The following is a 24,188-nucleotide window of genomic DNA, read 5'->3' on the forward strand; positions in this document are numbered from 1 at the left end:
TACTCCCACCAGCCACCTCCCACCAAGACGCATCTCCACCTCCTGAGTCGACCTGCGGTACAGCGTTATTAGTCTTTTTATTTGCTTATTGCATCTTGGGAGCGCGTGGGTGGGTGAAGGGAGCAAGGATAGGAAGTCTATGTAGATTTACACCAGTTTTTTTTTTTTTTTTAAACAAAAACACAGCCAGATAATCATTATTCTTCCCTTACGCCCCCCCAGCCCCCACCTGGGGCAGTCGCTCTCCCGGCTGCGTCCCTTTTCGTCCATGTCCTAGCGGAGACTACAGAGCAGTACAGAGGCTCTCGCTGAAACCAGTCCCAGGCTCCAGAGAGTCAGATCACGGCTTCACACCAGTCGTTCTGGTCACTAGGCGTTCGCGTGAGCCCTCAACCCCTTACCGCCACCCCATCGTCACTCTACACCACTCCGAGCGCAAAATGGTTTGATTGAGACAAATTTAGACCAAGCAATGACCTTGTCGACAGAGAAAGGGGTTCAGACATGCTGAGAAATCCTTCTGTCTAGAAAAACGTCTTTAAATGCTAAGTAAAAGCCCTAACAAGTAAAAGCCCTGAGGCTCTAGGGTGTCGGGTAGGGATTATGGGCGGAGAGGTGGGACGCCTGAGGGTCACGGTAGGGAGCCACCCACAGATAACTCAGAGAACCAGATTGTGGGGGTCGCTCAGGTTGAAAGACTGGTCGAAATTACAAGGGCATGAGTCAGCGCATCCCTATGCGCCCTCCGCCCCTTGGGGGGTGGGTCGCTTATAGGGAGGGCAGTAGAGTAGGGCAGGAGAAATTGGGCCAGGTTGCACTTAGCTCAAGGGGCCTCGAGGACTCTCCGCGTCTCTGGAGACAAGGGCACTACACGCACTTCAGAATGAAGAGTTGTAAGTCGCTGACCTGTGGCGGACTGGAGGGTGGGGTGGGGGTGGGTATTGAGGGGCAAGCCCGGGCTGGCATCAGCCCTCCAGGCCACCCTGCCACTCACCCAGCACACGGCAAAATGCAGAGGACTACCTTTCCCTGGTCCACCCCCCGGCCGCCCCTTGGGGAATGAAAACTTCGTGTTCCGCTGCGAGCCAGACGCCTGTATTGGGAAGTGGGGAGAATCAAGGGGGGGAAATCGGACCTTTGGGTCGCTGGGGGCAACGAAGCCTGGAGAGGCCTTCTTTCCATTCCCAGAATATGTTTGCTGCTTTTTCCTCTCCCCACTGGCCTAAATGGATCGCTCCGCCTATTTCCTCCCCAGCACCAAGAGCGCAATGGAATATTCCATTGCCCCTCCGGTCCTGGGTCAGTGTTGCGGGGAACGCTCGCGCGGTTGCCAGAGAAAGCCCCGGACGTGACGGATTTGCGCGACCCCAAGCAGCCCGCCCTTCCCCCTCCCATCCGTCATTCCCCTGCGCTCTCTTTCCTCACCCTTCCCCCTCCCCCGTGGGTTCCAGTCTTGGGAGAAGTAAACAGCGGGTGGAGCGAGGCCTACGGACCCAGGCCAGGTGGGAGTTTGCACTCTTCAAGGGGCCTGGGCTGCTGCTGGGGTATTACAGAACTCCGCGTTGTTCATGGCTGGGGAGATGCATTCATCCCTGAAGCTAGGGAACAGGTCCCCCGAACGCTGAGTTGGGGGCGGGACTTCGGGTGCGCGTTGGTGCGTCAACGTGGTAGGGGGGTGTGTTTGTAGGGAGAGGGTTGGAGTAAGTTAAAAGTAGGCTATTTTGTGACAGGGACATGGTGAGGGACTCGGTGTGGGACCGAGAGGAGGTGGCTTGATTGCCAGGCGTCTGTTCCGAGGGAGGAGGGTGTTGCCATCTCTCTCACAGGCCTTTATCACCCTTTTCTCAGGCGGGAGCATGCTGGGGCTCTGGGGGCAGCGGCTCCCCGCGGCGTGGGTCCTACTCCTGTTACCTTTCCTGCCGCTGCTGCTGCTTGCAGCCCCCGCGCCCCACCGCGCGTCCTACAAGCCGGTCATCGTGGTGCATGGGCTCTTCGACAGCTCCTACAGCTTCCGCCACCTGCTGGAATACATCAATGAGGTCTGGCAGGGGATACCTGGGTGCAGGGCGTTAGAGGCGTCTACTGTGGCAGGGGAGGGAGAGCGGGGAACTGAAAGCCACCCCTCTGGGCCTGCCCAGTTCCTCAGGGAGCTGGTGCTGGCGTGGGGGAGAGTTGGGGGACGGGATCCCTGGTTCTAGCAGGGTACAATAGACCTGTGGATGCGGGCCAGGGGTGGCGTGTGGGAGCTTCTTAGCCTATCCCCGGTGGCTGCATTGCCCCCTTCCCACAGACACACCCCGGGACTGTGGTGACAGTGCTCGATCTCTTCGATGGGAGAGAGAGCTTGCGACCCCTGTGGGAACAGGTGCAAGGGTTCCGAGAGGCTGTGGTCCCCATCATGGCAAAGGCCCCTCAAGGGGTGCATCTCATCTGCTACTCGCAGGGTAGGCGACTCCCCTGCCCCTAACTCCTAAGCCCTATCTGAGGCTTGATCCTTATCTGAGGGACACTTCCTAGTGTCCCTTTTTCTGAACCACATTGCTCCAGGCACAACCCTGGTACCTGAGCCCTTCCTTTCTGACTTCCCTCAGCACCTGGGTCTCATCTCTGTCTTGAATGGGAGGGAAGCTCGCTACACTGCTGCCCCTTTGCTTCCTATTACCCATGGTTCTTGGACATAAGGGCAAATGGGGCAGGTAAAAACATCTTAGAATTAGAGGCAGGAGGCCCAGCACCTAATTCGGGCTCAGTCACTTACATGATATGTGACATTTTGGCACAGGGTGTGCCTGCCTTCCGTAAGCCTCAGTCTCCTTTATGTACAGTGTGTGTGTGTGTGTGTGTGTGTGTGTGTGGCAGTGGGGGTGGGGGGTGCTGCTGGCTTTGCTGTCCTTAAGTGTCTGCCCAATGTGGTGTTCTGCCTACAGGGGGCCTTGTGTGCCGGGCTCTGCTTTCTGTCATGGATGATCACAATGTGGATTCTTTCATCTCCCTCTCCTCTCCACAGATGGGACAGTATGGAGGTGAGTGGGCACTAGACCCCATAGAATGCCCTGAGTTTTGGGGGAACAGAGGTTTATGGTCACTTAACACTGCCATTCTCCTGCCAGACACGGACTACTTGAAGTGGCTGTTCCCCACCTCCATGCGGTCTAACCTCTATCGGATCTGCTATAGCCCCTGGGGCCAGGAATTCTCCATCTGCAACTACTGGCATGGTGAGTGGGGACGCTGAACTGGGGCTTCCATGGATCAGGTCAGTTGCTTCCACCTCTGCTACAACCAATAGCAGTGATAACAATAAAGATAACTAACATTTATTGAGCTATTTGAACAGGCTCTGTTCAGAATTTCTTTTTGTTTTTGAGAAGGAGTCTTGCTGTGTTGCCCAGGCTGAAGTGCAGTGCAAGATCTCGGCTCACTGCAACCTCTGCCTCCCAGGTTCAAGCGATCCTCCTGCCTCAGTTCCTCTAGTAGCAACTTGCTATTGCTGGGATTACAGGCAGGCGCCACCACGCCCGGCTAAGTTTTGTATTTTTTTTTTTTTTTTTGAGACGGAGTCTCGCTCTGTCGCCCAGGCTGGAGTGCAGTGGCCGGATCTCAGCTCATTGCAAGCTCCGCCTCCCGGGTTTACCGCCATTCTCCTGCCTCAGCCTCCTGAGTAGCTGGGACTACAGGCGCCCGCCACCTCGCCCGGCTAGTTTTTTGTATTTTTTAGTAGAGACGGGGTTTCAGTGTTAGCCAGGATGGTCTCGATCTCCTGACCTCGTGATCCGCCCGCCTCGGCCTCCCAAAGTGCTGGTTTTACAGGCTTGAGCCACCGCGCCCGGCCCAAGTTTTGTATTTTAAGTAAAGATGGGGTTTTGCTGTGTTGGCCAGGCTGGTCTCAAACTCCTGACCTCAGGTGATCCACTCGCCTCGGCCTCCCAGAGTGCTGGGATTACAGGTGTGAACCATCGCACCCAGCCCAGAATGTTTTAAGTGTGTCACCTTATTGCCTTAGAAGGTTTAGTCTGTTGCGAGAGTCAGCAAACCTTGTCTATAAAGGGCCAGAGAGTAAATATTTTTGACTTTGTAGGACATAGAGTCTGTTTCACAACTCCTCAATTCTGCTGTTGTAGTGTGAAAGCAGGCATGTACCATATGTGAATGAATGTGCCTGTGTTCCAATAAAACTTCATTTACAAAAACAAGTAGTAGGCTGGATTTGGCCCATTGGTCACAGTTTGCCAATCTCTAGACCAGACCATGGGACCAGAATACTTGGGTTTGAATCTTACCCTATTGGGTGACTTTGGGCAAGTTACTTAACCATTCTGTTACTCAGTTTTCCTTATCTGTAAAATATTATAGCATGTACTTCACCAGGTGGTTGTAAGGATTAAATCAATAAATGAATGCAATGTACTTTGAATAGTACCTGGCTCATATAGTAGATGCTAGATAAAAGTACTTGCTATTGCCAGGTGTGGTGGCTCACACCTGTAATCCCAGCACTTTGGGAGGCGGAGGTGGGCAGATCACCTGAGGTCAGGAGCTCAAGACCAGCCTGGCCAACATGGTGAAACCCCGTCTCTACTAAAAATACAAAAAAATTAGCTGGGTGTGGGCACACGCTTGTAATCCCAGCTACTCGGGATGCTGAGTTAGGAGAATTGCTTGAACCTGGAAGGCAGAGGTTGCAGTGAGCGGAGATTGTGCCACTGCACTTCAGCCTGGGTGACAGAGTGAGATTTCGTCTCAAAAAAAGAAAAGTGAGGCCGGGCGCGGTGGCTCACGCCTGTAATCCCAGCACTTTGGGAGGCTGAGGCGGGCAGATCACGAGGTCAGGAGATCGAGACCATCCTGGCTAACTAAAAATACAAAAAATTAGCTGGGCATGGTGGTGGGCGCCTATAGTCCCAGCTACCTGGGTGGCTGAGGCAGGAGAATGGCATGAACCCAGGAGGCAGAGCTTGTAGTGAGCTGAGACTGTGCCACTGCACTCCAGCCTGGGCAACAGGCTGTCTCAAAAAAAAAAAAAAAATAGTACTTGTTACTATGTTTACAGTTATTATCACTACTATTATTATTATTTTGAGACGGAGTCTCACTGTGTTGCCCAGGATGGAGTGCAGTGCTGCAATCTCAGCTCACTGTAACCTCCACCTCCTGGGTTCAAGTGATTCTTGTGCCTCAGCCTCCTGAGTAGCTTGGATTACAGGCATGGACCACCACGCCTGGCTAACTTTTGTATTTTTAGTAGAGACAGGGTTTTGCCATGTTGGTCAGGCTAGTCTCGAACTCCTGACTTCAAGAAGTGATCCACCTGCCTCGACCTCCCAAAGTGCTGGGATTATAGGCGTGAGCCACTGCACCTGGCCCATATTATCACTACTATTTTATTACTATCCACCTTGACTGTTGCTGCAGCTTCCTTATTGGGCTTTTCACCACCAGTCTTGCCTCCCTTTTCTACTTCTTTTTCTAACTGCCCTTTGTACCCAGATCCCCACCACGATGACTTGTACCTCAATGCCAGCAGCTTCCTGGCCCTGATCAATGGGGAAAGAGACCATCCCAATGCCACAGGTGAGAAGTCAGGCTCCTACCTGTGTTGCTTTTTCTGCTTCTTTGACTCCCTATGTCTCCCTCTCCAACCTATCCTGACCCCTGTGGCTGATTCAGCCTCTCTTCTTCCCATCCTACAGTATGGCGGAAGAACTTTCTTCGTGTGGGCCACCTGGTGCTGATTGGGGGCCCTGATGATGGTGTTATTACTCCCTGGCAGTCCAGGTAATAAGGGATTGTGTGGCCTGAAGATCGGCTAAAGACATCCCCCAACCCCAATCGGTCTTTATCTCATGCCTAAAACTGGCCTGCTCCTTCCACCTTTTAGTTAGTGCGCCTCCCCCTATTTCATCATGTCACCCAAGACCAAAACCTGGGAGTCATATCCCAACCCCTTGTATCAAGCCAGTCACTAAGTCCTGCTGACACTTCTCCTCTCCATCCCTATCACCCCTTCCCTCACTTTATAAAAACTTTTAATTTTGAAATTCTTATAGATTCATAGGAAATTGCAAAGATAGTATAGAGAGGCCCTTCACCCAGCTTCCCCCAGTGGTTGCATCCTATGTAATTATAGCACAATATCAAAACCAGGAAATTCACATTGGTTCAATGTGTGTGTGTAGTTCTATGCCATTTTATCACATTTCCTACTACCTCTTTACTTACCTGGACTATTATAACAGCCTCCAGCTTTGTCCCCTCCATCCTATTCCTTAGAAAAATATCCATGACTCCATGGTACTATGTGCTTGCCTGTGTTATAGGTCACCATGAGTGATCTGTAATGTCACTTGGGCTACTTGAATCACTCAAGAAATATTTATTCAACATTATGGGCTCAGGCTTGTTCTGGGCCCTGGGGATGCAGTGGTAAATAAAAGAGAAGTCCCTAATGTTACGTAGCTTATATTCTAGTTTGTAAGACTGCTGATACATATATACAAATATATATGTCAGGTAATAAGGCAGGGGAAAGGATTAGAGGATGACCGGGGGCCTATTTTCTACAGTGGCCAAAGTCCTGGAAGAGTCGCCATTCAATTAGAGACTGAAGGAAGTGAAGGAGAGAGTTGTGCTCTGGGTGGAAGAACCCCCCAGGGAGAAAGTGTGGCCCCTGTGCCCGGCCTTGCCTGGCCAATATTTTTTAATTAAAAGATTTTAACTCCATCTGGCTGGGCGTGGTGGCTCACGCCTGTAATCCCAGCACTTTGGGAAGCCAAGGCGGGTGGATCACCTGAGGTCAGGAGTTCGAGAACAGCGGGGCAATGTGGAGAAGCCCCATCTCTACTAAAAATACAAAAAGTAGCTGGGCATGGTGGCGCATGCCTGTAGTTCCAGCTACTCAGGAGGCTGAGGCAGGAGAATTGCTTGAAACTGGGAGGCAGAGGTTACAATGAGCCGACAGGGTACCACTGCACTCCAGCCTGGGTGACAGAGCAAGACTCCATCTCAAAAAAAAAAAAAAAAGATTTTAAGACCTTTTTATTTTGAAATAATTTCATACTTAAGAAAAGTTTGCGCCTGTAATCCTAGCACTTTGGGAGGCCAAGGTGTGAGCCCAGGGGTTTGAGACCAGCCTGGGCAACATGGCAAAACCCTGTCTTTACCTAAAATACAAAAATTAGCTGGGCGTGGTAGTGCGCCTTTGCAGTCCCAGCTACTTGGGAGGCTGAGGTACGAGAATCGCTTGAGCCTGGGATGTCAGGGCTGCAATGAGTCGAGATCTTGCCATTGCACTCCAGCCTGGGTGACAAGAGTAAGACCCTATCTCAAAAAAAAAAAAAAAAGTTACCAAAATAGCAAAAAGCAGACATGTATACTCCTCACCTACTTTTCTCTTCTCAAATGTTAACATTTTGTCATGTTTACATTAATATCTTTTTTCTCTCAATATATATACATTTATTTATATATTTTAATGTTATGTTTAAAAATAAACATAAATTCAAATTGCCCTGAATATACGCTCACAGATTATTCAAATTTTTCCACTGTCCTTATAGAAAAAAATAATATCCAGTGGAAGATCCAAATCAGGATCTTGAGTTGCATGATCCTGTCATGTCTTTTTAGTATCCTTTTTTTTTTTTTTGAGTCTGAGTTTTGCTCTTGTTGCCCAGGCTGGAGTGCAGTGGCACAATCTCCGGCCACTGCAACCTCCGCCTCCCAGGTTCAAGTGATTCTCCTGCCTTAGCCTCCCGAGTAGCTGGGATTACAGGTGCCCGCCACCATGCCCAACTAATTTTGTATTTTTAGTAGAGACGGGATTTATCCATGTTGGCCAGGCTGGTCTCAAACTCCTGACCTCAGGTGATCCACCCTCCTTGGCCTCCCAAAGTGCTGGGATTACAGGCATGAGCCACCACACCCAGCCTTTTTCTTTTTTTTTTTTTTTTTGAGACAAAGTCTCACTCTGTCTCCCAGGCTGGAGTGCAGTGGTGCGATCTCAGCTCACTGCAACCTCTGCCGCCCAAGTTCAAGTGTGCCGCAGCCTCCCGAGTAGCTGGGATCACAGGCATACGGCACCACACCCAGCTAATTTTTGTATTTTTAGTAGAGATGGGGTTTTACCATGTTGGCCAGGCTGGTCTCGAACTGCTGACCTCAGGTGATCTGCCCACCTCGCTCTCCCAAAGTGCTGGGATTACAGGCATGAGCCACTGTACCAGGCCTCTTTAGTATCTTTTAATTTGGAATGATTTTTAGTCTTTGTCCATGACATTAATATGACATTGATATCAGCATACTGATCAGCTATTGTGTAGAATTTCCCTCAGTGTGGGTTGGATATTTCCTCATGCTTAGGTAATCTTTTTTTTTTTTTTGGGGGGGGGATGGAGTTGCACTCTGTCATCCAGGCAGGAGTGCAGTGGCGCAATCCGGGCTCACTGCAAACTCCGCCTCCCAGAATCAAGTAATTCTCTTGCCTCTGCCTCCCGAGTGACTGGGATTACAGGCGCCCACCACCACGCCCAGCTAATTCTGTATTTTTAGTAGAGACAGGGTTTCTCCATGTTGGCCAGGCTGGTCTCGAATTCCTGACCTCAGGTGATCCACCCTCCTCGGCCTCCCAAAGTGCTGGGATTACAGGCTTGAACCACTGCGCCCAACTAATTTTGTATTTTTCGTAGAGATGGGGTTTCACCATGTTGGCCAGGCTGGTCTTGAACTCCCGACCTCAGGTGATCTGCCGGCCTTGACCTCCCGAAGTGCTAGGATTACAGGTGTGAGCCACCTCACCTGGCCAGTAATGCATTTTTGATTGGGTTTCTACAGAAGTGAGATCGTATCTTCAGTGTATCACCTCATGAGATACATTATATCCAGTGAGATATTTTTGAGTGTCCTCCCTTGCTGCCTGTCTCCCCAGTAGGCCTTGAGTTCCTTTGGGACCTTGGCCCACCTTGATTTCTTCCTTTTTTTTTCCTTTTTCCTTTCCTTTCCTTTTTGAGACGGGGGTCCCACTCTGTCACCCAGGCTGGAGTGCAGTGGCTTGATCTTGACTTACTGAGACCTCCATCTCCTGGGTTCAAGTAATTATCCTGCCTCAGCCTCTTGGGTAGCTGGGATTACAGGCACCTGCCACCATGCCCAGCTAATTTTTGTATTTTTAGTAGAGATGGGGTTTCACCATGTTGGACAGGCTGGTCTCGAACTCCTGGCCTCAGGTGATTTGCCTGCCTTGGCTTCCCAAAGTACTGCGATTACAGGCATGTGCCACTGAGCCCAGCCAGATTTTCTCCAGCTCTTCTGATAACCTCCCCACAAATCTCTTTGTAGCTTCTTTGGTTTCTATGATGCAAATGAGACGGTCCTGGAGATGGAGGAGCAACTGGTGAGCCCCCTGGGATTACTTCCCTTCCATCCACTGTCCCACCTTATTCCAGAGCCCTCTCTGTGACTCCTGAGCTGAAGGGTTCACCCTGTGGGGAGGAGGTCCAGGATCCCAGCAGTAACTCACTTTGTCTCTCCTTGTGTCTCTTCCATTCTTCCATGCCCCTTCGACCACCTTGAAGGTTTATCTGCGGGATTCTTTTGGGTTGAAGACTCTATTGGCACGGGGGGCCATAGTGAGGTGTCCGATGGCCGGGATCTCCCACACAGCCTGGCACTCCAACCGTACCCTTTATGAGACCTGCATTGAACCTTGGCTCTCCTGAGGATATATTCAGGGGTCCCCAGGAACTCCTCAGTCCAGAGACCAAGTGATGGCCTTGGAAAGCAGATGTCAGGCTTTGGTGTGCCTGTGACCACCTCATTGCTCCCATATTATCCCCCACCAACCTGGCCTCCCAGAACCCCCTTCCTCTGCTCCTCCGTGAATGACAAGTCCAGGCCTCCCCTACCTCATGTCTTCTCATTTGGGGGATTGCTCCGTGCTCTCCCTTTCTCTCAAGGCCGAAGTTGGGAAGTGAGAAACCATGTTTTTAACTTGTGGCTGCTTTTGCTGCTGCTGCTCCTCCGTATCTGGCTGTATGGGAGGAGAACCCACCCCCTGCCCACCACAGGGGTCTCCTTCCAGGCCACTCAGGACATTTTTAGCTTCTCTTCTCCCCATGTTCCCTTTTTTCTCTGAAGTCCCCTGTCATCAGCCCTCCTAACCCCTAAGAGAGACTACCCATGAGAGTGGGGTTCTGAGGCTCCCCTATGGGGACAGTTCCACTTTTGAAGTGTCAGTGTTGGGGAATATCTGTGGCCTATGAGGCCCATCTCAGGTTTGGGGATCCCCCAGTCCCTATGATCAGTGTTGGAGTACCCCCCTGGGAGAGCCCAGTTTCTTTGAGGCCCCAGGCCCTCTTTTAACTACCCTTGAATGGGTGTTACGCCTGTATTTATGGAAATAAAGTTCCATTTCCTCAGTGTGATGTGGCTCATTTCCAGGTGGAGGGGACCTGGCTCCCCAAGGAGGGTGGGGATGGAGCCTGAGGCCTGGGTGCCCAGATGCCTGGTTTAGGGTGGGGACCCCCTTGGTCTTTCCGCTCTCTCTCAATGCCCATTCTTTGTGGGTTCCTGATTCTCTGTGGGTTCTTTCCTGCTGAAGACAATTCTTTTCCTTTCCCAGTCCCTAAGACTGGGGGGTTAAGCTCAGGGCTCCAGTGGTTTGGGCCTCAGCCTCATGGGTGGAATGCGCCTGCCACCCCCAGGCTAGACGAGGGGGCAGAGGGTCAGGGTGGGCATTTTTTGTGCCCCTTTTGAGCTTTGTGGGCCAGAGCTGGGTGTAGGGTTGGACAATGAGCCTCCTCTTCCTTGAAAGAAGGAATTTTGGCTGAGACAATAGGGCCCTGTCTGCTCTGGCATGGGGGGTGGTGGCTGACTCAATTCTGCTCCCCCTAAGCCCTAACAAATGTCCTCAAGAGAGGGGGTCAGTTTTCCCCTTGGTGCCCTGGGCTGCCCCCCTGGCCCTTTGTGACGACTTGCCCTTTTAGCTTTCCTCAGCTGATCTTGCTTTTTCTCCCATAACCTGACCTGCTTTGTTCCCTGCAGCTGTTTCTCTGCCCCCTAACTCTCCCTAGTCTGTGTTGGGTTGAAGGGGGTACTGGTGGTGTTACAGAGCTTGTAGCTTCTGATTTGGGGAGTCCAGAAATAGGGGCCTCAGAGGGTTGGAAAGATACTTCTAGGGAGCCCTTTGCTGGGGTGGGGATGAGGGTGGTGGGACTTGACCCTACTGAGCTGACCCTGCTGGAGCTAAGGAGGAGGCTTGTGGGAGGGGGCAGGAATGGGAGGACTCTCTGGCCCAGCCCCTCCTCTCCTTCTTAGCCTGCCAGGCCCACCCACCAGTCTGAGCTGCTTCTGCTGAGGCTGGTCTGCCTGAAGCCTCCCAGGAGAAAGGAGAAGCCAGGTGGGAATGGAGAGAGAGAGGAAGGCAGGTGGGGAGAGAATTTCAATGGGGAAAGAGTGGGGTTTACTCAGAGACTTAGGGTGGGCATGAGTTGAGGGGTTTTTTGTTGGAGCAAGGGATGTGCATTTAGGGCATATGTGATGGTGTGGGTGTGTGAGGGGAGTAGCAGTGTGTGAAAGGTGTGGAGTTTCCAGGTGCTTGGTTTATGTGTATGGTGTGAGGGTATATAGCTAGGGTTTTTTTGTTTTTTGTTTTTTTTTGAGACGGAGTTTTGTTCTGTCACCCAGGCTAGAGTACAGTGGCACGATCTTGGTTCACTGCAACCTCTGCCTCCCCGGTTCAAGTGATACTCCTGCCTCAGCCTCCCAAGTAGCTGGGATTACAGGCACCCAACACCACGCCCAGCTAATTTTTTGTATTTTTAGTAGAGATGGGGTTTCACCATCTTGGCCAGGCTGATCTCGAACTCCTGACCTCATGATCCACCCGTCTCGGCCTCCCAAAGTGCTGGGATTACAGGCATGAGCCACCATGCCCACTCAGCGAGGGTTTTGAAAGTATGAAGTTATAAGAGGGCATGTTAAAGACAGAAGGGTCGGCTGTGCATGGTGGCTCATACCTGTAATCCCAGCACTTTGGGAGGCCAAGGCGGGCAGATCACCTGAGGTCGGGAGTTCAAGACCAGCATGACCAGCATGGAGAAACCCTGTCTCTACTAAAGAAAAAAACAAAACAAAAAAATAAATAAAACAGGATCACAAGGTCAGGAGATTGAAACCATCCTGGCTAACATGGTGAAACCCCGTCTCTACTAAAAATAATAATAATAAAAAAAGCTGGGTGCGGTGGCAGGCGCCTGTAGTCCCAGCTACTCGGGAGGCTGAGGCAGGAGAGTGGCATAAACGCGGGAGGCGGAGCTTGCAGTGAGCCGAGATCATGCCACTGCCCTCCAGCCTGGGCGACAGAGCAAGACCTGTCTCAAAAAAAAAAAAAAAAAGGCCGGGCGCGGTGGCTCAAGTCGGTAATCCAGCACTTTGGGAGGCCGAGACGGGCGGATCACGAGGTCAGGAGATCGAGACCATCCTGGCTAACACGGTGAAACCCCGTCTCTACTAAAAATACAAAAAACTAGCCGGGCGAGGTGGCGGCGCCTGTAGTCCCAGCTACTCGGGAGGCTGAGGCAGGAGAATGGCGTGAACCCGGGAGGCGGAGCTTGCAGTGAGCTGAGATCTGGCCACTGCACTCCAGCCTGGGTGACAGAGCGAGACTCCGTCTCAAAAAAAAAAAAAAAAATTTGCCAGGCGTGGTGGCACATGCCTCTAAACCCAGATACTTGGAGGCTGAGGCAGGAGAATCACTTGAACCTGGGAGGCGGAGGTTGCGGTGAGCCGAGATCGTGCCATTGCACTCCAGCCTGGGCAATAAGAGCAAAACTCCTTAAAAAAAATAAAAGACAGGAGGGTCATAAGGGGAGGGTTGACTGTGTGTCCCTCCAGGTTGTGCAGAGGGGATTAGAAGTAGGTTAGAAGGGAGGTGGAGGGAGTGTGCTGCGGTGTGAGCTTTTATGATGCTGAATGGATCATGATATGCTAAGGATAGGATAGCGTTGGGTTGTACACACAGGTGTGGGCAATTCTGGTGGCTAATACGTAAAAATGAATGTCCTGACTCCCTTAGAGGGCACCTGCAGAGTGCCCTTGGAGGGACTGGTGCTGGAGAAATTAATAGGAGAGGGGACGGACATCCATTAACCTTTTCTTGCCTGCAGCCTGTAGGGTCCAGCGTCAAAGAGAATCATGGGGTCCAGGGCTGAGCTGTGGACTCTCTTAGGCGGATTCTCCTTCCTCCTGCTACTGATATCAGGCGAGGGGACCAAGGGTGGATTCCTCAGAGAGAGGTGACAACAGAGGGGGTGGGACTCGGGTGAGCTCTTCTCGGGAGCCTTCTGTTGGGGATGGGGCTTGACAGGAGGCAAAACTTAACTGAAAGTTTAGAATGGGGGTGAGAGGCTGTCATCTGGAGGGAGAGCGGGGCCTCAATAGCCTCTTGAGGGAAGTGGGACTCCTGGCTCCCCAGGGCCTGGCCTACTCAATCTCTCCCACCTCATCCTCTGGCATGGAGGCAGTCAGGGAGTCTGCTCCAAGCAGACACTGGTGGTTCCGCTCCGCTATAACGAGTCCTACAGCCAACCAGTGTACAAGCCCTACCTGACCTTGTGCGCTGGGAGGCGCATCTGCAGCACTTACAGGTGAGGGATGGGGAGATGGGACCCCAAGAACCCCGACCAGGACCGGTACTAAGGGTCCTGAGCCAGGCGCTGCGTTCCAGGACCACGTACCGCGTTACGTGGCGGGAGGTGAGGCGGGAGGTGCAGCAGACCCATGCAGTGTGCTGCCAGGGCTGGAAGAAGCGGCACCCAGGGGCGCTCACCTGTGAAGGTGAGGCTGGGTCTTCCAGGCCTTGCGGGGAGGCGCGCCCCACGGAGCTGGGGAACTGGGTCATCGGTTCGAGACTGAACCCCACTTCTCTGTCTGCAGCCATCTGCGCCAAGCCTTGCCAGAACGGAGGCGTCTGCGTTAGGCCTGACCAGTGCGAGTGCGCCCCCGGCTGGGGAGGAAAGCACTGTCATGTGGGTGAGTCAGCTTGTCCTCCCCACCTATTCTGGCACTTTCCCCCGCCCCCTCTCTCAGCCCCTTCCTCTTTTCGGTAACTAGACGTGGATGAATGTAGGACCGGCATCACCCTCTGCTCGCACCGTTGTCTTAACACGGCAGGCAGCTTCACCTGCGGCTGCCCGCACGACCTAGTGCTAGGCCTGGACGGGCGCACCTGCATGGAGGGGTCCCCAGAACCCCCAACCAGTGCCAGCATACTCAGCGTGGCCGGTGAGCGGGCAGGAATACAGGCCACCGGGGGAACCTGGGACAGGCGTCCAGACTTGGGCAGTGGTTATGTTCTTAGTCTTCTTTGTCCCTAGTTCGGGAGGCGGAAAAAGACGAGCGCGCTCTGAAGCGGGAGATTCGCGAGCTGCGAGGGCGCCTAGAGCGGCTGGAGCAGGTAAGCTAAGCCTGCTGGGTGGGGCGAGGCCAGACGTCACTATCAATACCCTGAGGCATCTCTTCCTTTGTAGTGGGCCAGTCAGGCTGGGGCCTGGGTCCGAGCGGTGCTGCCCATGCCGCCTGAAGAGCTGCAGCCAGAACAGGTGGCTGAGCTGTGGGGCCGGGGTGACCGCATCGAATCGCTCAGCGACCAGGTGCTGCTGCTGGAGGAGAGGCTAGGTGCCTGTGAGTCCTCACATTCCTCCCACCTTGACTTCTATTCCCCAACTTTCCCCAAGACCCCTCCCCATTCAAGCATTCCCTCTTTTCTCCAAGCCCCCTCCCCATTCAAGCATGCCCTCTTTTCTCCAAGCCCCCTCTCCAACATTCACTGTTCTCATGCTTCTCCACTTCACCATCGTTCTCTTCTGAAATCCTGTCCCCAGCCCAATAGTTTCACTTACTGTTTGGTGAGAGTGGCAGTGTAGTCCACTCCAGGCTGACCACAGCCACTGTGTCTGCCATGTCATTAACCAGGCTCCTGTGAGGACAACAGCCTGGGCCCTGGCCTCAATCATCGATAAGAAGCCTCTACAGCACCCCTAATTTATACAGAAGCCAGACCCACTAATCCTCTGGGATTGGCCGACTGTGAGCTGCAGATAAGGCTATCAACCACCAAAGAGCAATGAACAATGGAAACTTCAGAGAGCTGAAGAAAGGGGGAGGCCTGTGTTCTTGGCCCATCCCTGAGTCTTCTGGCTGGGGGCAGGTTGCCTGGGCAAGAACTGCTTCTTCGATTCCTTAACAAATGCAACCACCAAGCACCCAGATCTTTCTCTCTCTTTATTTTCAGTTTTTTGCTGTTATCCAGATAATTAATAAAAACCAACCACGCAAAACTGGGTCCCACCCTCTCCTTTTGCTCCCAGCCTACCTCCCCAGTTGTGGGAACAGGTCTGGAGCGAGAGGCAGGGAGTGGCTAATGCCACCGGGAAGAAATGAAAACTGGCTCAGAGAAGGGGAAGCCTCAACAGAAAAAGAAATAAATTAAAAGCCCTCTTATCCCCTCCAGCCAGGGTTCGTTCCTTTCCCCAACTCCCCAGGGGACAGAAGTGAACGCAGCACCTGATGTCTGCTTCTTCCCCTTGTGTCTGGTGAAATGGTGCAGCAGGGCTGCAGGGGGCTGAGTGGGGTCAGGTCCACTGAAGAACTCTACCATGGGGACAAAGAAAACCAGAAATGTGGAGACTGAACTGGTATCCCAGAGAGTACACAACCCTGGGCATCTGGGCAAGGGCAGGCATGAGACCTCTGAATTAGAAGGGTCCAGCCCCCACTGACGGGAGGCTACACTGGGAGGGAAGGTGAAGGTGTTGAGGAAAGCTCCCAGGATGAGCCTGGGAGGACTGCTCTAGGTATCAGCTTCCAGCCACAGGGCGAGAAGTCCTCCTCACATGGATGAGTCCATTGAATCCATGGACTTTGGGGTGGGGGAGAATTGTTCCACAGAATGGATGAGTCCACTGGCCAATGTGGAGTAGAGGGGGAGGGAAGACCACACAGGAAGAGACTCCACTGGGGATGGAATGTTCCCCACCCTTGTGTAGGCTGAGTCACTGGAGATGAGGGGGAGGCAACTGTCCCACAGACAAGACAGTAGGAGGTGGGGGTCAAGAGTAGAGACTGCACCGAGGCAGGAGTCCAGGGATGGGGCCAAGAGGGGGCAGGAGTGGCGCTGTATCCACATTCACTTCAGAAGTTGAAGACTCCAAAGAGGAGAATAAGTGGGGAGAGGGCAGACAATGAAGAAGGTTTGGCCCTGCTTCAGGGCCCACTGGGTGGGTAGGTGTGGGGAAGAAGATGGGGACAGATGGAAGGAGAGGTCAGAACCAGGGTTCACCCACCCCCACCAGGCTTCTTCAGATAGTCACCACCACCCCGGCCATCGGTGGAGATTTCCTGGAAAACAGTGAGCATGGAGTGCCGGACTCTGTCAGCCAGAGCTGGGACGTCATCTGGTGTCAGCCCTTCTGTGGGCACTGGGGGCAGCACCCGCACCTGACATTGTCCTGGGGCAAGGGGAGCACCATCATGGCCTGCCCACCCAGGTCTTTGCCCACAGGTGGGGCCCAGCTTCTGAGTGATACTCTTTCCTCAACCTTTCAGTTCTCTTTCCCCAACCCTGGACAACCATCCCTGGGCTTGCCAGCTGCCACTTCTGAGGCCCTTCTATACAAAGCCTTCTCCAATCCCCAGACCAAACATCTCCTCAGCACCCCTCCAGGCCCCCTCCTCTGGGTTTGGCATTTACTGCTGAATGAGTGTTATTCATTACAGCTTTGTGCACACAGGCCTTATCTTTCCTGCTAGACTAGTAACAGCCTCTCTTGGTGGGACCAAGTGCTACCCACCTGGCAGGGTATGGCTTGGTAAAGACTTATTGGCTGCTGTGGGGTTAAACTAGATGACTGTGTGGACATCTCATGGCTCTGACACTGAATGATCCCCCTGCCTCACAGGGATATCCTCCCAGCCTCTCTGGACACACCTGATCCCAGAACTGCTCAAAGCCCTCACCCGAGGTGAAGCGGCGCTCCTTCTTGCAGTAGAAGTCTTGGTAGGAGGACATGACTATGGGGACAATGGGAACCTGGGGAAGGAGTAAAGCATGTCAGTTCACAGCTCTCTTCTGAGACTCCTACAATAAGCCCCTGCCCAGGGATGAGGGAATAGTGGGGGTGGGCAGCTGAGTAGCAGAACAGGGAGCAGTAGTCACCTGGGCCTGCACTGCAAGATGGAAGGCGCCACGTTTGAAGGGCAGCATGGAGCCGTTGTGGTTTCTTGTTCCCTCAGGAAACACCCAGACCCTCACCTGGGGGAGAAAGAAGGTCAAGGAAGACAAACACATATGGAGGAGTCAGAGTAGGTGTGATGTTATAATGGGACCTCTGAGGCCCATTGGCCCTGCATATCAGTTTATTTACAACCGTTCTACTTTCTGTCCCTCCAATCCCCCATTTCCCCAGGATGACTCACGTCCTGGGTGAGCAGTGTCTGGGCGACCTCAGACATGACACTGATGGCATCCCCCGTGCGCTTTCGGTCGATGAAGATGACTCCTGCCAGCCAGCAGGCCAGCCCGGCAGAGCCAGCCCATAGTAGCTCACGCTTGGCAATGGGCACACAGCGGCCTGGCAGCACTTCCATCATCCCTTGGGCAGGGTGGGGGTGGGTGAGGATTGGGGTGGAGGCAGAGTGTCACAGAAAGCAACCCACCTCACCCAGATCATCACCCACTCTGGTAGGGACTGGAGGTGGAGGAGACTAGGCAGGGGGAGCCCCAAGTGAAGGAAAAGGTGACCAAAGGTGTATGTACCCTGTTTATGAGGGCAGTTCTACCCAGGGAATGAAGGCCTGAGAGGGAGACAAAGGGGCAATGTCCCAGAGGAAGGAGAATTGAGGATCTCAAGGAGAAGATATTCTAGGGAAAGTTCCAGGAGGGGAGGCATGGCTGGGGGAGGTGTGCCCTGTGGTGGGGTCTCACCAAGCAGATCGAGGGAGCTCTGGTGATTGGAGACAACAACATAGGGCTGTGAGGGAGGGAAGTGGTGAGCCCCTCGCACCTCCACTCGGATCCCGTACAGGTATTTGATGTGGAGCAGCATTAGACGCAAGATCCTGTGGGGTCACGGCAAGGGGTCCCAGTGGGATCCATTGATGTCCATCTGCATGCCTCAGCTCCCCCCAACCCTACTGTCTTTCTGACCACCTTTGCAGTCCTCTCCCCATTCCCTGTCTCTGGTCTCTCTCAGTCTTTTCTACACACACCATGCCCCCTTCCCCCAATCCACTACTTGCTTTGTACCCTTAGGTTCCCTCATTGCCCAAGACCCCTTGCCCCTCACTTCATATTCTCAACGTTGCGTCCTCGCACAGCACACACAGGGATGGCGAGCACAGCCAGGAAGAGGATCCAGCCATTGTAGAAGGCCATCTTGAAGAAGTACTTGGCACTGGGGCTGCAGAACCACAGGGTGGGCAGCAGGAAGAGCAGCAGCAGGAAGAGCAGCAGCAGCAGCATCCATGCCCCTGGCCACAACTCCATTCTGGCCACCTGCAGGGGATGGGGCAAGGGACAATCAGCCTGGTTTCTGGAGGACAGTGGGGTAGGCAAGGCACAGAAGACAGGGTTGGGGACTGGTGCTATGAGGACAAGGGTGAGAGAAACAAGCTGGGGCAGGGTTCCCATTGAAACCTTCCCAGGAAGCCTCTCTAGGATGAGGGTGGTGGAGATAGAGCTCAGGACTGCTCTCCCATTCCTCTTCCCGAAGGCTCCAGATATATTCAGACAAGAGACACAAGACATGGACATCTACAACTCACAGATACCTCATAATAAATGACAATAAGAATGATAGCTAACACTTGTAGCTGGTAAGGGTCTTATAATGGTCTATACTTGTGCCGTCCAAGAAGGTAGCCACCATCTACATGTGGCTACTGAGCACTTGAAATGCAGCTAGTCTGAACTGAGGTGTGCTGGAAATGTAAAATACACATCATATTTCAAAGACTGAATAAAAAACAAAAAGTAACATATCCCATTATTAATCTTTTATACTGACTATATTTTGAAATTATAATCTTGGGCCAGGCGTGGTGGCTCACGCCTGTAATCCCAGCACTTTGGGAGGCCGAGGCGGGTGGATCACGAGGTCAGGAGTTCAGGACCAGCCTGAACAACACAGTGAAACCCTGTCTCTACTAAAAATACAAAAATTAGCCGGGCCTGTTGGCACATGCCTGTAATCCCAGCTACTTGGGAGGCTGAGGCAGGAGAACTGCTTGAACCCGGGAGGTGGAGGTTGCAGTGAGCCCAGATCACACCACTGCACTCCAGCCTGGGCAACAGAGTGAGACTTTGTCTTAAAAAAAAAAAAAAAAAAAGAGAAAAGAAATTATAATCTTTTAGACGTATCAGATTCAAGAAAATATATTACTAAAATTAATTTCACTCTTTTTGCCTTGTAAAAATGTGGCTACCATAAAAAAATTATTTACGTGGCTTGCATTATATTTCTGTAGAACAGCACTGGTCTATACATTAAGTTAAACTCTTAAAATGGTCCATACAATAGTCTAGAAAGTACTATTATTATTTACATTTTATAGGAAATAGGCCCAGAGAGGCTAAATAACTTACCTGAGATCATACAGCTCCTGAGTTAAAGCTAAGCCGCCTGTGTTCCTAACCACTCGGTTACGCTGACACTGGTATGTACTGCATATACATATACGAACCCAGCACACAGCATATATGGTGACTGTGACAGAACACCCACAGCCATATACCCAGGGGCCAAATGGCAAGATTAAAAGTTCATGTCACTAATGCCAACACACAGTCATACAAACACTAACATGTTCACACACAGACACAAATTTATAATTACACCCAGTGACAGATAAAAGAATGTAAATGCGTAACCAGAAAAATCCCTCTCCACCCAGGCAGCTCCCCCATTCCTAGGTAGACTTATGGACATACCTGGAATAGCTACAAAAACCAATCCTACCTCCACACAGGCAAATGAATCCAACCACCCTTTCCCTTCCTTCTAGTGACACTTTGCGTGGGCAGGCACAGTGTGTAAGGCCTCACCAAGTGAAAAATGAGGGCAGGGAGTAAAGAGGACATAACAGCACTTGCCCTGGGAGAGGAAAGGGCTCAAGAGGAAGAGGGGCAGGAACACAGAACCTGTGTTCTAGGTTCTTCCTCCTTCCTCCACTCTGCCCCACTGTTGGGGGCAGGGTAACAATTCACAAAAAGGGTGTACAGGCAAATACCTGTCATTCCTACTGAGGCCACAGGCACTGTCTTCCCAAGACAGGAAGGGCTATGCTCAAAGGTAAGCCTATTGCCAAGTGAGAAGGTAACAGGCAATAGAGGAAACAGGAGACTCTGTCAGTTGGAATACTGTAGGCTTTCTGAGCTGCTCCATCCCACTGCCCCTACAAGTTCAGAACAGCATCATTTCTCCCCTGAACTATGTGGAGTAGGCTCCTAACTCCCTCCAATCCATCTTCCACATAGCAACCACAGATATTTTTCTGTTAACACAAATTTTTCTGAAACGTAGAGCATTTCCCTGTCTTGCCTAGAGGTTCTTCTTGACAAGTTGACTTCTGCTTACATCTTCGACCACATCCTCACAAAACTCTTTTTGTTCCAGTCAAACTGATTCACTTCAGTTCCTCAGACACCATGATCTTTCACGCTTCCGCACCTTGAACATGCTGTTCCCTTTGGCTGGAATGCCTGGATCTTTTCCTGCCTCATACAGCTCAGTGTCACCTTTTGGAGGGCTGCCCGAACCCCTCCAGGCCTGTGCTTTCATTACACTTTTATTTTGACCAGTGGGTCTTGAAGTGTAGAAATGCAAATTATTAGACTTCACCCCAGATCTACTGAATCAGAAATTCTGGGCATTAGGTCCAGCAATCTATTTTTCTTTTTCTCACTCAGGCTGGTTTTGAACTCCTGGCCTCAGGCGATCCTCCTGCCTCAGCCTTCCAAACTGTTGGGATTACAGGTGTGAGCCATTGTGGCTGGTTAGCAATCTATATTTTAACAAGCCCTCTGGTGAGTCTGATGTGCGCTTGAATTTAAGAACCACTGATCTTGACAACACACTATGTGTTGACTGGCATTTTTGTTTCCCTCCTTAGGCTGTAAGCAGCTTAAGGACAGGGACTCTGTCTTATCTCCAATACCAGGACAAGAGGAGATGGAGGAGGTGCTCAACAAACACTTTCTGAACAGATTCTAAGGCTGTATACACACCCACAGAGCCACAACTAATGACAGAGATGGTGGTTCTGATCACAAATTAGATAGTTACCCTCTTGAGTAGTACTGACTACTAAGAGAAAACTCACTGAGAAAGTAACGAACACACGAAGCCTAATGGTAACCGACTCTGAATAGATACATGCACTACATGGCCATAATGAAGGCAGAGTAACAATAATCAAGAAGAGGTCATCTCACAAGAGAAATGTACAGAATGGGATCAACATGCCACAGGGAAAGATGCTGCTCTCATCAAATGTGTGCGAACAGTGAATAGAATGGAAGATAATGTCCATAAATACCAACGATGGGGTTCACAGCAGGATTGACCCTGTGACATGTATTAAGCTCATGGACACAGACTGTACACAGTCACTGGAAAGATAATGTTTGTGTAGAGAGGTATGGGCCAGGGAGGTCACCAAGGTAAGGCATGCAGGGATGATTCTTTGCAGACCTGGAGACCCAGTTACCTTCTTTTCTAACACTTGATATTAAGTGACCCTCTCTGGAGAACAAAAGTCCAAAGATTTAGAAATGCAATGGAGGGCCAAATTTAATGAGCATACGGTTCATAAAATACACTGATGACAAATTTATAACACACATTCTGTGGTCCTGTTACATCACTGTATTGTGCAAAGGGGCATACACATGTGTTCTGTGAACTGTGACTGGGAAAACACAGCAAACAGGCCAACTGAGTCAGAGGTTGAGAGTGTAGGCTATTCAGCTGACCCATGGGATCCCACACATGAAGACTACTGCAAATGGTAGGACCACAGACATGTCAGCCAAAGCAAAATAAGGTATATAACCTTCACATGCTGAAATAAACATGCCAAAATATAAAACGTGCAAGTAACAGGAAACTGTAAAACAGGTGCAATATATGAAAACTCACACACATGCGGTACTTGAACATGTCAAAACTGGATGTGAGACATGGACACAAGAACGGAGAATGGGCAATTCTGATGGAAAATAACACACCATTTCTACACAGCCTATGGAGAGCATTGGGACAACCTAGTTGCACACAAGCCATTAAACATGTCAAAGGCACACAGACTCAATGTAGAAAACATGGCTCCCATAAGGCATTTGTGTGTAAGGGTCCAGCAGTGTGGAAGGCCACTGAGAAACAAGAGGTCCTGTGCCTAGATGGAAACAGAGGGGCCTAAGGGTATTCCTAAGAGGCAAATTCTGCTGGCCTTCTCCCCTCATGACCCCCGCAAGAGTCATGTGGGGTCAAAGGGCAAGAAAAGGAATTGGGGAAGGTGTAGGGAATTCCCTCTCCAGGATTCCCTGTGCACACTCCCAGTCCCAAATTCACAAGGGTTTCCATTTCTCCCCCTCCCGTGTCTCTTCCATCCTTCCTCCCTCTCAGGTCCCCTCTCCTATACCCAGCAACCCTCTTCCCAGTCGGCCCCTCTCCTTTCCCCAGCAACCCTCTCCCCCATTCCGCCCTCCCAGACCCAATCTCTCCCCTTCCCCTCATCCTAGTCGCTTTCAGCACCCTCTTCCCTCCTCCTCCCATCCCTTTCCCGCCCACACCTCAGTGGGGTGGGGGGCCTGGGGGGCTGGCCCCCTCCCCAGCCAGGCTGCGGCAGCGGTGGTGGCGGATGGCTGTGTCTCTGTCTCTGTCGGGGTGTCGGTGCCAAGGGGGCGACGGGATTTGGGGGTGTCCTAGCCCCGGCCGATGGAGGGGAGGTGGGAGTGGGAGGTTGGGCCCATAGCGGTAGGAATGGTGGGGGGTTGTCCCCCCAGCACCCTCCCTCCCTCCCTTTCTGCTGTCTTTCTGAGGGCTGGGGCTTCTGCTGCCGCTATTCCCCCCCACACCCCTCCCCAACGCCTGCTGGTTTCCGGGGCCGGCCAGGAAGTGGAGGGCGGTGATGGGCAGCCTGTTTTGCCAATCGTCTCCCAGAAACTCAGGCATCTCCTCCCCACGTCTACCAGTGTACTCTTGCGAGCCCCGCCCCAGGAGAGAGCTCAGCCGGGCCCTCCCTCTGCCTTTGCCCCCATCTCTGGCTCCAGCTGCATCTTTTTTTTCTCTAACTCCCTTTGAGTTCTGGATTCCCTGGTGCTGTATTCCGCCTTTGGCACATTCCTTCCTTTATTCTCCATCAGCTCTCTTTTAACTGCCACTTTTACTTGGTCTCTTTTTTTCTCAACTCCGGTTATCTGCTGCTTATTCCCCGCAACTATTCTTTTTTTTAAATTTTGTCTTTTTTTTTTTTTTTCCTTTTTGTGGAGAACGGGGTCTCGCTATATTACCCAGGCAGGTCTCGAACTCCTGGGCTCAAGCTATCCTCCCGCCTCTGCCTCCCTGAGAGCTCGGATTACAGGCGTGAGCCACCGCGCCCGGCCCCCGCAACTATTCTTAAGGACCCCTCTTCCCGTCCCCCATTATCTAAATGCTTAGATAAATTCTAAGCATTTATCAAACACCTACCTATCATATGACAAGCATTAAGTTCACCTCTCTTCTTTTTCTCTCCATGACTCCATCTCACCCCATCTCACTCTTCAGTCCTCTGGTCTGGTTTCCTTTGCCCTTTGTCCCTCACTATCTCCCAGCAGTCCAGCCCCCCCCCCCCCCGCCTTCTCTGGCCTTTAAAGAGATCTCTTTGGCCTCATCCTTGACCCTTTCCTTTTCCATGCTCTTTTCCCTCTGCACTTTTTCTTTCCTACTTCCTTCCTATCAGTCTCCTTACTTGCCCAAGCTGAGACAACCCCTTCTCACAACATACAATATGGGTACATCTTTTCTTCCATGGAAATTGGGCGTCAGGGGTGCTTTCTTTTTTTTTTTTTTTTTTTTGAGACGGAGTCTTGCTCTGTCGCCCGGGCTGGAGTGCAGTGGCCGGATCTCAGCTCACTGCAAGCTCCGCCTCCCGGG

The 24,188-nt window shown here is 51.8% G+C and overlaps 3 protein-coding genes across 9 annotated transcripts; 2 read left to right on the plus strand and 1 right to left on the minus strand.

Annotated features, from left to right (window-relative positions):
- The first annotated feature begins 64 nt into the window (after positions 1-64).
- Positions 65-11,683, plus strand: PPT2 (palmitoyl-protein thioesterase 2). 3 transcript variants are annotated; one of them, XM_033216710.1, is made up of 9 exons: positions 65-893; positions 1,849-2,039; positions 2,291-2,444; positions 2,928-3,023; positions 3,111-3,218; positions 5,488-5,571; positions 5,691-5,775; positions 9,334-9,388; positions 11,311-11,682. In XM_033216710.1, exons 1-9 carry the CDS (start codon positions 719-721, stop codon positions 11,485-11,487), a joined length of 1,125 nt encoding a protein of 374 aa, XP_033072601.1. In that variant the 5' UTR covers positions 65-718; the 3' UTR covers positions 11,488-11,682. The 3 variants fall into 3 exon arrangements, with proteins under 3 accessions (XP_033072601.1, XP_033072602.1, XP_033072603.1); XM_033216711.1 differs by lacking the exon at positions 11,311-11,682 and adding an exon at positions 9,570-10,413; XM_033216712.1 differs by lacking the exon at positions 65-893 and adding an exon at positions 1,280-1,502 and having other exon boundaries at positions 11,311-11,683.
- EGFL8 (EGF like domain multiple 8) lies at positions 11,311-15,336 on the plus strand. Of its 3 annotated transcripts, XM_033216715.1 has the most exons (9): positions 11,311-11,392; positions 13,161-13,289; positions 13,518-13,640; positions 13,721-13,830; positions 13,930-14,025; positions 14,107-14,277; positions 14,370-14,449; positions 14,523-14,676; positions 14,968-15,332. In XM_033216715.1, exons 2-9 carry the CDS (start codon positions 13,189-13,191, stop codon positions 15,012-15,014), a joined length of 882 nt encoding a protein of 293 aa, XP_033072606.1. In that variant the 5' UTR covers positions 11,311-11,392; positions 13,161-13,188; the 3' UTR covers positions 15,015-15,332. The 3 variants fall into 3 exon arrangements, with proteins under 3 accessions (XP_033072606.1, XP_033072609.1, XP_033072608.1); XM_033216718.1 differs by lacking the exon at positions 14,107-14,277; XM_033216717.1 differs by lacking the exon at positions 11,311-11,392 and having other exon boundaries at positions 12,683-13,289; positions 14,968-15,336.
- AGPAT1 (1-acylglycerol-3-phosphate O-acyltransferase 1) lies at positions 15,264-23,851 on the minus strand. 3 transcript variants are annotated; one of them, XM_033216719.1, is made up of 7 exons: positions 23,746-23,851; positions 18,339-18,547; positions 17,978-18,111; positions 17,470-17,645; positions 17,210-17,305; positions 17,011-17,083; positions 15,264-16,502 (listed from the first exon to the last, which is right to left on the minus strand). In XM_033216719.1, exons 1-7 carry the CDS (start codon positions 23,746-23,748, stop codon positions 16,330-16,332), a joined length of 864 nt encoding a protein of 287 aa, XP_033072610.1. In that variant the 5' UTR covers positions 23,749-23,851; the 3' UTR covers positions 15,264-16,329. The 3 variants fall into 3 exon arrangements, with proteins under 3 accessions (XP_033072610.1, XP_033072612.1, XP_033072611.1); XM_033216721.1 differs by having other exon boundaries at positions 23,742-23,847; XM_033216720.1 differs by lacking the exon at positions 23,746-23,851 and adding an exon at positions 22,844-23,165.
- Between the last annotated feature and the right edge of the window lie 337 nt (positions 23,852-24,188).

Source organism: Trachypithecus francoisi, unplaced genomic scaffold (assembly GCF_009764315.1).
Source record: "Trachypithecus francoisi isolate TF-2019V2 unplaced genomic scaffold, Tfra_2.0 Lachesis_group10, whole genome shotgun sequence".
Taxonomy (NCBI): Eukaryota; Metazoa; Chordata; class Mammalia; order Primates; family Cercopithecidae; genus Trachypithecus; species Trachypithecus francoisi.

Bases quoted from the DNA above. Each gene is read 5' to 3' on its own strand.
- EGFL8 (XM_033216715.1), top strand. From the start codon at position 13,189: ATGGGGTCCAGGGCTGAGCTGTGGACTCTCTTAGGCGGATTCTCCTTC. The intron at 13,641-13,720 runs GTGAGGGATGGG...GCTGCGTTCCAG, and splicing joins CGCATCTGCAGCACTTACAG to GACCACGTACCGCGTTACGT. The intron at 13,831-13,929 runs GTGAGGCTGGGT...CTCTGTCTGCAG, and splicing joins AGGGGCGCTCACCTGTGAAG to CCATCTGCGCCAAGCCTTGC.
- PPT2 (XM_033216710.1), top strand. From the start codon at position 719: ATGAGTCAGCGCATCCCTATGCGCCCTCCGCCCCTTGGGGGGTGGGTC. The intron at 2,040-2,290 runs GTCTGGCAGGGG...CCCTTCCCACAG, and splicing joins TGCTGGAATACATCAATGAG to ACACACCCCGGGACTGTGGT. The intron at 2,445-2,927 runs GTAGGCGACTCC...TTCTGCCTACAG, and splicing joins TCTCATCTGCTACTCGCAGG to GGGGCCTTGTGTGCCGGGCT.
- AGPAT1 (XM_033216719.1), bottom strand. The intron at 17,306-17,469 runs GTGAGTCATCCT...TTTCTCCCCCAG, and splicing joins AGACACTGCTCACCCAGGAC to GTGAGGGTCTGGGTGTTTCC. The intron at 17,084-17,209 runs GTGACTACTGCT...CTCCTTCCCCAG, and splicing joins ATCTTGCAGTGCAGGCCCAG to GTTCCCATTGTCCCCATAGT.